The sequence below is a fragment of the Gossypium arboreum genome, chromosome 7, assembly GCF_025698485.1.
Source record: "Gossypium arboreum isolate Shixiya-1 chromosome 7, ASM2569848v2, whole genome shotgun sequence".
Classification (NCBI taxonomy): domain Eukaryota; kingdom Viridiplantae; phylum Streptophyta; class Magnoliopsida; order Malvales; family Malvaceae; genus Gossypium; species Gossypium arboreum.
This window is the reverse complement of record NC_069076.1, coordinates 69,700,115-69,709,928: the sequence shown is the minus strand read 5'-3', so window position 1 is coordinate 69,709,928 and position 9,814 is coordinate 69,700,115. Positions and strand designations below refer to the sequence as shown.

At 38.9% G+C, this 9,814-nt stretch overlaps 1 protein-coding gene across 1 annotated transcript; it reads right to left on the bottom strand.

Moving 5' to 3' along the window:
• Window positions 1–7,592: 7,592 nt before the first annotated feature.
• LOC108475442 (uncharacterized) lies at window positions 7,593–9,334 on the bottom strand. The gene is made up of 3 exons (XM_053030992.1): window positions 8,978–9,334; window positions 8,592–8,858; window positions 7,593–8,324 (listed from the first exon to the last, which is right to left on the bottom strand). Exons 1-3 carry the CDS (start codon window positions 9,332–9,334, stop codon window positions 7,593–7,595), a joined length of 1,356 nt encoding a protein of 451 aa, XP_052886952.1.
• Between the last annotated feature and the right edge of the window lie 480 nt (window positions 9,335–9,814).

Below are 9,814 nucleotides of genomic sequence, written 5' to 3'. Positions count from 1 at the left end.
AGAAACAAATATGCTCACATGCCCAACAAATCGGATTCCAAATTAACGTCTCACATAACAGTCACAAACAACACATAAGCAGAGTACATGGTCACACATATCGAGACTTAAACACCCTCACTAAAGCTTAGCCAAGGGTCGGAATACATAGACACATTTTCAGATAAAAAACACACAAAAGATAAAATTTGGTGTCTTAGGACCACACGACCGTGTGGAAAAACCTAGGCTGTGTGAGGGCTAAAATGCCCGTGTAGAGGGAGGCACATGGTCATGTGGTAGAGGCACACTCCCGTGTGAACCAGGGAGACGACCGTGTGAATAGGCCGTGTAGTTTACTGTCGAATTGTGCTAAAGTAGGGTTGAAGGAAGATATGGTCGTGTGTCAAAAAAATACACTCGTGTGTGATCCTTAAATCCTTAAATTAGCCACACAGCCATGTGGCCAGGTTGTGCGGCACCAAATCACTCAAACCCTAATTCCCAAACACACACACTCGTATGCCCGGGGGATACGGCCGTGTGGAAAATGAAAAAAAATCCCCAAATCAGCCATACAACTGTATGGCCAGGCCGTGTGGCACCAAAACTGTAACACCCCTTACCTGTATCCGAAGCCGGGACAGGTTTCGAGGCGTTACCAGACTTAAACATTCACAAACATGCAAAACTAGGCCATAAAATTTCATCCAAATTAAAACTTTTCAAACACATATAGATCATCCCTTATACAGGTTTTTGAGGCCTAAAACATGCATCGGGGTGGTTTGGGACTAACCGAGGACTTTAGAAAGCTCTGGGAAAACTTAGAGAAATTTTCATGAAACAGGGTCGCACGCCCGTGTGGACATAGGGACACACTCGTGTGTCTTCAACACGCCTGTGTCCTCAGGCCGTGTAACTCTCTGTTTATGACATCAACAAAACAAATTGATCCACTGGCCAAGCCACACACCCGTGTGCTAGGCTGTGTCCTCCACATAGCTGAGACATATGGCCATGTCTCTGCCCATGTAGCCAACACTTAGGCTATTTTTCCAAGCCTTATGTTGTCCTTAATTCTCTCCCATACTTATACACATTATAGAAACATATTATAACATCAATTTAATGGTTAATCATCCTTTAGTAAAATTCTGTTAAAGCATTTACATGTTGCCATACATGTGTTTATTACCTATACTCATGTTACACCAAGTTAGACATTCCGATTCACAGTCTACAATTGTCCATATTCAATCATTATTAACTTAATATCATGCCACACATTCATTCCATGGCCACGACCACCTTAAATGGTCTTAGAGCATTCATCATGTACATGTGTTATACTAATCATTCATAACAACCAATTATAAACACATCACAAACATTAATGACAAGCGTCGTTTTGCCTATCAAAATAAAATAAACCTCTTCAAAAATAAAATAAATAAATAAAAAGGTAGAATAGTGGAAGAGGGTCGATCCACAGGGAGTCTAATGGAATTTTTGATTAAATTTCTTGTTCTTGACCTAGGAGCTGAAATGGAAAATAAAAAAAAGGTGATTTGAGAAGTAACAAGAAAATAAAATAAACAAGTAAAAGTGCAAAGAAAGATGTATTAAAATAAAAGCAATAAAATAAAGAAGATGAAAGATTAAGTTGAGTATAAGAGTCGCCTCGAGCTAGTTTCGTCAATTCCCACGATCATCGAAAATAGATTTTTGTTCTGGGATTCATGTCGGTTACAGTCTACGAGGCCCAACCCATCGTAACTTGCTTTTCTCTCATGTAACCGATCTTCCCAAGTCTATCTTCGAAAGTCGATTCTTAAGTAAATCTACCACGTCTATCGCCGTTAAAATACTTAGTTTTAAAACAGGAAAAGCCCAACTCGGAAGTTGTCTTATCAAGAATCATTTCCGATCTCGTCTTTCCTTAGCGGACCGCCGCTAAAAATGTTCATAGGAAGTCGAAATGCCACAAGCCGATCCTTCCTCCCAACTGTAAAACTAAACGATTCCAGACCAATGGATCCTTTTGATTTGAAAATGTTTAAAATTTTAGTAAAGCTGATTGCCAAACTATCTAAGCAGAAGAGCGAAAATGTATCCCGAAGGGATTTAAGCAATATTCAATTCTCACGTGAGGAATTGATTCGTACTAGCTCTTGGCTTGAGAAAAAATTAGCCAAGCATGATATTGATTATCATGCTTAACATGTTTTGATAATGTAAAAACATAAAATAAAATAAAGTAAAGTAGAAATAAAACAAAGAAGAAAATTTTATTAAAATGAAAACAAAATAGCAATAAGAACAAAAGACAACAGATACTTAGCCTTACCCAAAGGTGGGTATTTATAGGCTTCAAATTCCCAAATCAACAAGGAAAACTAATAAAAAAAAGATAAGATAATATCTATAAAATTATGAAAATGAAATCCAAAATCCCCCAAATCACGTCAATAGATCAAGATAAGTTGTTTCCAGAATATTCCCCGTGTTGACTTCTGATTTTCCACGTCAGATCCGCATCGTGCCCACGACTCAGTAGTGATGAATAAGCGTCGTGCCCACGACTCCAACCGTGATTGAATAAAAAAAAAAAAAAGCTGCAGATTACGTTTTTTGTTGCCATTTCGAGATTGGGTTCACTACACAAGAAATAAATCAAATACAACCAATTAAGTAGTGAAAATTCACAAGACAAAGGAATTAACAAGCAAAAGTGTCAAATATAAGGGTACATCAAATTCCCCTCACTTGTCTCATACTTGCCCTCAAGTATGTTTGAAATAAATTAATCAAAAGCTTCATCATCTTTCTCCTAAACCGTTGCAAGTCTTAAACAAAGTTATGAGAGTTCAAGTGCACAAAAAAAGACGTGAATAAAACATGAATAAAAACGAATAGGTGCAAGGAAGAACAATTATTCAACCTTACCATTGTCTATCAATTATCAATCAAATTCTAACCTAAGCTTAATTCTTACCAAGATGCACTCAAATCACTCAAAGTGTTTCGGGTGTAGAAATCAAATTCACTCAAAGTCAAAATTTGAATAAGGGTCTCCATAGGCTTGTGGCAAGATCAATTCTCCACTACTTTAAAGAAATGAGATGCAAAAATCATTAGGACTTTTAATAAATGGTGTAATGGGGCTTAGGTAAAGGTAGGGAATAAGGCTAAAATGAGGCTAAAGAAAGTCAAGACAAGAGCTTCCCAACAAGTAACTATATCATGTCCACAACCTTAGAAAAGATAGGCAACAAGAATAAGCAAACTAAACAAAGGTAGCTATAATGAACAAATCATCAAACTTTTTTTTTCGAATTATTTTTTTTATTTTTTATTTTTTTGAACTCTTTTTTTTTCTTTCTTTTTTTTTTCTTTTTTTTGTGCTTTTTTTTTGTCTCTTTTTTTTTGTTGAACATGATATCACAACCTTAAACTTATGCTCTTTGTCTTGTCAAGGGTGGAAGAGAGGAATAAATGAAAAGGCTCGGGTTAAAATCTTGGTGAAAACAAAGAAAACAGGATTAGGCTTCAACTTGGTTCATTAAGGGAAAAGAAAGGGTGAATCCTAATGCCTAAATCATATTAATGTATCAAATTCCAATGTAATCTCAAAATGCATACAAGCCACAAGTTCTAGATTCCAAAGTCCAAATTGACACTCTCAGGCAAGAAAAAGGAGCATGAAAATATAATCATACATGCTAAGGGCTCAAGTTCTCACAAAATGGGCTAATTAATTAAGCTAGATGAGAAATTCAACTAACAACATCAAGACAAATTGTAAGGGTTGTCAAATTGGACTTACTCATATTATTCGATTATCAAACATGCTAGAATTCAAGTATCTTTATGAACTAAAATAATCATAACATGCTTAGCGACAAGCAACGGCAAAGGAGTTGTTCTTCTAATCAATTCAAACAAACATATCATCAAACAAATATGACAAGCAAGGCGAAATTAATGTCATCCTTTACCCTCCCCCTCACTTAATCGTATTGTCCCAAAACGGAAAAATAAATGTAAAGTACATTTAAGAACAAAAAAAGGTAAAGGATACTCTCCGTGATCAATGACGACGGTAGCCATGGCTGAGGTAAAGGAAGGAGAGTATATCCGTGATGTTCTCTTCTAGGGCCTGGAGGGGTCTGAACAAACGACAAATAAAAAAATTTAAAATTGATGAAAAGTAAACAAATGGGTTGCCTCCCATTTAGCACTTTGTTTAACGTCATTAAGCTCGACATTTTCCTGTCAGATTTTTGGCTCTTCCAACCCGATTTCTTCAATTAGTCCGATTGGTGTGCTCTTGAAGAAAGGTTTTAGCCATTGTCCATTAACTTTAAATCGTGCACCTGAGCTATCCTCAATTTCCATGGCTCCATGAGGAAAAACATTGATCACGGTAAATGGTCCGCTCCACTTGGACTTAAGTTTTCCTGCAAAAATTTTTAATTTTGAGTTAAATAGGAGAACTTTCTGCCCAACGGAAAATGATTTAAATGAAATGCGCTTGTCATGAAATGCTTTTGTTCACTCTTTATAATTTTGTGTGCTATCGTAAGCGTTACGGCGAATCTCCTCAAGCTCTTGGATATAAAGTTTCTGTGCTTCACCAACAGCGTTCATCTCCATATTACATTCCTTCACCGCCCAAAATGCCCTATGCTCGAGTTCGACAGGCAAGTGGCAAGGTTTACTGAAAACAAGTCGGTAAGGTGACATCCCGATAGGTCCTTTGTAGGCCGTGCGATATGCCCACAATGCATCAACTAACTTCAAGCTCCAATCTTTTCGGTTTGGTTTAACTGTCTTCTCTAGGATTAACTTGATTTCTCGATTTGAAACCTCTGCTTGTCCGTTGGTTTGCGGATGATAAGCTGTCGCTATCTGTTGAGTCACGCCGTATTTCTTCATCAAAGCTTCGACCACTCGGTTAACGAAATGTGTTCCTCTGTCGCAAATGATCGCTCTCGGAGTTCCAAATCTTGAGAAAATAAAATCACGTAAAAAATTAGTTGTAGTTTTCACATCATTTTCTCGGGTGGCTTTCGCTTCTACCCATTTCGAAACGTAATCAACGGCCAAAATAATGTATAAATTTCCAAATGATGAGGTAAATGGCTCCATATAATCGAGCCCCCACACATCGAAAATTTCACAGATGTGTATAGGATTTAATGGCATCTCACTCCTTTGACTTAGATTTCCGACTCTTTGGCACCTGTCACATGCTTTGCAAAAGTTGTAAGTGTCCTTAAACAAGGTTGGCCAATAAAATCTGCACTCAATAATTTTGTGTGCAGTTCGTTTAGGGCCAAAATGTCCACCGCAAGCATAGGAATGACAAAACTCAAGTATGGATTTTACCTCGCTGTTACTTACGCATCGTCGTACTATTTGATCTGAGCAATTTTTCCATAAATATGGATCATCCCAAAAATAGTATCGAGACTCTCTTTCTATGCGTTTGATCTCAGATTGAGATAGATTGTTCAGAAATTTACCCGTAGCTAGAAAATTCGCCAAATCGGCGAACCATGGGAATGATGTGTGTGCTTCCATCAATGTTTCGTCTGAAAATTGTTCTCGTAGGGGAGGTTCAACTGGTGAAGTAGGTAAACGGCTTAGGTGGTCAGCTACTAAGTTTTCACTTCCCTTTTTATCCTTGATTTCAAGATCAAACTTCTGCAGTAAGAGAATTCATCGTATCAACCTCGGCTTTGCTTCTTTTTTGTTCATCAAGTATTTCAGCGCTGCATGATCTGAAAAAACAAAAATTTTAGTTCCTAATAAATAAGAACGAAATTTTTCTAATGCAAAAATGACAGCAAAAAGCTCTTTTTCCGTTGTCGAGTAGTTGCGTTGAGCCGAGTCGAGAGTCCTAGAGGCATAGGCTATCACGTGTGGTCCTTCTTTACTCCTTTGACCGAGAACGGCTCCCACGCTAAGGTCAGATGCGTCACACATAATCTCAAATGGTAATGTCCAATTTGGTGATTGTAAAATTGGTGCGGATATAAGCCTTCCCTTAAGCTCATCGAATGAATCTTTGCAAGATTGATCAAAAGTAAAATTCACGTCCTTTTGTAGTAATCGGCAAAGAGGTTGCGCCAACTTAGAGAAGTCCTTTATGAATCGTCGGTAGAAACCTGCATGGCCAAGAAAACTATGAATTTCCCTCATCGAAGTGGGGTATGGAAGTGAGCGAATTACATCAATCTTTTCCTTATCAACAGCAATTCCTTGGGCCGAAACCACATGACCGAGTACCAATCCTTTACTTACCATGAAATGGCATTTCTCGTAGTTTAAAACCAATTTAAATTCAATGCATCGATTAAGAACATAAGAAAGATTGGAAAGGCATTGAGAGAATGAATTACCGTAAACAGTAAAATCATCCATAAATACCTCTATTCCTCGCTCGATGTGATCGGAGAAAATGCTTAACATGCATCGTTGGAATGTGGCCGGAGCGTTGCAAAGACCGAAAGGCATTCTTCTATAGGCGAAAGTTTCGAAAGGGCAAGTGAATGTTGTTTTTTCTTGGTCTTCAGCGCCATCGAACTGAAAAATCCGAAAATCCATCAAGACAACAAGATAATGTGTTTTTCCAGAAGTCTTTCGATCATTTGATCGATAAATGGTATAGGAAAATGGTCCTTTCGGGTTTGTGAGTTGAGTTTCCTATAATCGATACACATTCTCCAACCATTTTGTACTCTCTTCGGAATTATTTCTCCTTCGGCATTTTCGACCACTGTAATTCCAGTCTTCTTTGGCACAACATGGACCGGACTTACCTACTTGCTATCAGAAATGGGGTAGATAATGTCAGCATCTAGCAACTTTTGAATCTCCTCCTTCACAACCTCCATCATTGGCGGGTTTAAACGTTGCTGGCCTTCTCTCGTTGGTTTTGCGTTCTCCTCTGTTTTAATTTTATGCATACAAGTGGATGGACTTAAGCCTTGGATATCAGCTAATGTCCATCCAATTGCCTTTTTATAGGTGCGCAAAATAGCAATCAATTCTTCCTCTTCCTGTCGTGATAATTCACTTGAAATGATAATTGGCAAGGTTCGGTTATTGCCCAAAAATTCATATTTGAGATGCGATGGAAGTTGCTTCAATTCTAGTTGTGGTGCCTACAAAATTGAGAGAAGGGGTTTAGATGGAATTAATCGAGAATCAAAAATGGAGGAAAGAGTTGAAATGATTTCGTTTTCATCATCGAGATCCTCCACATCCCTACAAAAATCATAAAACAAATCAGTTTCGATAAAATCATCGGCTAACGGATCTATAATATCAATAAAATTTAAACTTGCGATGGAATCAGGATACTTCATAGCTTTGTACACATCGAATTTAACCACTTTCCCGTCAAATTCCATGGTTAAGATACCGTTACGGACATCGATCTTTGTATGTGCTGTTGACAAGAAAGGGCGTCCAAGCAAGATTTCTGATCCGTTGTTGCTGCGGTCATTTTCCATATCAATAATGTAAAAATCAGCAGGGAAAATGAGATCGTTTACCTTTACCAACACGTTTTCTAGTACCCCTTCGGGGTAGATAATTGACTAATCAGCTAATTGAACCGTCACTCGCGTCTCTTTTAATGGTTCTGTTGAAATTTTGTTGTAGACGCTTAGCGGCATGACATTAATAGATGCGCCTAGATCACACATTGCCCTTTTTATTCCGACTTTTCCTATTTTGCACGGAATTGAAAACATCCCTTGGTCCTTGTATTTCGGTGGTAGGCGTCTTTGAAAAATGGCCGAAATATTCTCGTTGAGGTTAACTCTTTCATTGCCGGATAACCGCCTCCGATTTGTGCATAAGTCTTTCAAAAACTTCGCATATTTTGGCACCTTCCGAATGACATCAAGAAGTGGAATATTGATTTCCACTTTTTTGAATATATCCAAAATTTCCTTCTCCTCTTCCTTTTTGTCACGCCTTGCAAGCTTTCTTGGAAAGGGAGGAGGAGTCTCGTAAGTAGAAAAAGAAGGACTAGGAATCACTTTACCTGAGGTAGGCGAGGATTTTTCTTCTTGACTCTTCAAAGAAGTGTCTTCTTTGTTTTTCTCGATTTTCTCGGGCTCCTTTGTCGGCTCTGGTGAAATTACGGTACCACTTCGTAAAGTAATCGCGCTCACATTTTCTCTCGGATTTGTTTCAGTTTGAGAGGGCAATCGTCCTTGAGACTCTAGGCTACCAACGGTTTGGGCTAGTTGGCTTATTTGTTTGTCAATTTCTTGGAGATGAGATTGTGTTTGGGTTTGGAATTTCTCTTGTGAAATGGCCAACTTTTTAACAATGGTCTCAAGAGAGGTTTTTTATGGTGATTGATTTGGAAAGGGAGGTGGTCTCGGTTGGTAATTTTGGTTTTTGTTTCTATAGCTCATATTTGGATGATCTCTCCAACCGGGATTGAAAGTGTTATCGTAGGGATTGTATGGCCTTTGAGGAGGTCCTGGGAAATTATTTATGGCATTGACTTGGGCGCCCGTCTCATCTTGTAGCATTGGACATGAATCGGTTGGGTGGTTCGGCATCATGCAGATTCCACAAACCTTCGCGGCTCCTATCTTACCTGTGACAAGAGAATTGACAATATCAGTCAATTTGTCTATTTTATTTTCCAAAGAAATGGTACTTACTTCGTGAACCCGTCGGCTAGGTTCACTTGAAGAGCCGAACTGTTGCGAGTTTGTGGCCATAGTAGAGATTAGAGTTCTAGCATTTTCTGCCGTCATATTGACGAGTGCGCCACCACTTGCAGCATCCACCATCTTTTTGTCCATCGGAAGCATCCCTTCATAGAGATACTGAAGAAGGGTCTGCTCGGATAGGCCATCTGCAGCAACTTATGATAACTTTTGAACCTCTCCCAGTAGTCGTAGAGAGATTCATCGGTCCTTTGCTGGATTCCCAAAATGCTTCGCCTAAGCTCGCTCGCCTTTGCCGCTAGAAAATACCTATAAAGGAAAACACGAGATAGTTCAGCCCATGTGGTTATTGAGTTAGGCGGAAGGTAAAATAACCATTCCTTAGCCATTCCAGCTAAAGAAAAAGGAAATGCCCTTAGTTTGATTTGGTCTCCCGAGACTCTTTGCGGCTTCGTGCTACTACACACCATGTGGAATTCGGCGAGATGTTTATGTGGGCTTTTGCTAGGAAGACCGTTGAATGTAGGGAGGAGATGAATTAACCTTGTTTTGAGTTGAAAAGGGGTAGTGCCTTGAGGAAAGGTAATGCAAAGCGGTTGTTGTACGGCGGGGGCGGCGACAAGCTCTCTAATGGTTTGGTTCGCCATTTGCTCCGGTTCAAACGTGGGATTTGTTATTGGATTAGTGGTGTTGGGAGATGGTCTTTCATTGGGAGTTTGTTCCGATTCACGTGGTGGTGTCGTAGAAGTAGATTCCAGATTGGATTGTCGTTCTTTTTGCTCTTGCTGCTTCTTTCATCGAAGTGTTTGACCGTGGTTTCTACGAGCGCTTGCTTCAATTTCGGGGTTATATTTGTGACAGCCCTAAATTGACCCTAGTCGGAAAATGGTTTCGGGACCACTAAACCGAGTCATAAAAATAATTAACTGTCATAGTTGATGCTCATTATATGTACATATGCATGTGTGAAAATTTCATGTTTGGATTTTGTTAATTGTAAGTGAATTTTATCAAATAGGACTTATGTGAGAAAATTTAGAAATGTGCTAGGCAAATGTAGGGTGGCCTATAAGTGCATGTTGTGAAAATGGTGGGTTTGCATGTCAATTTACCCAAATTTAAGCATG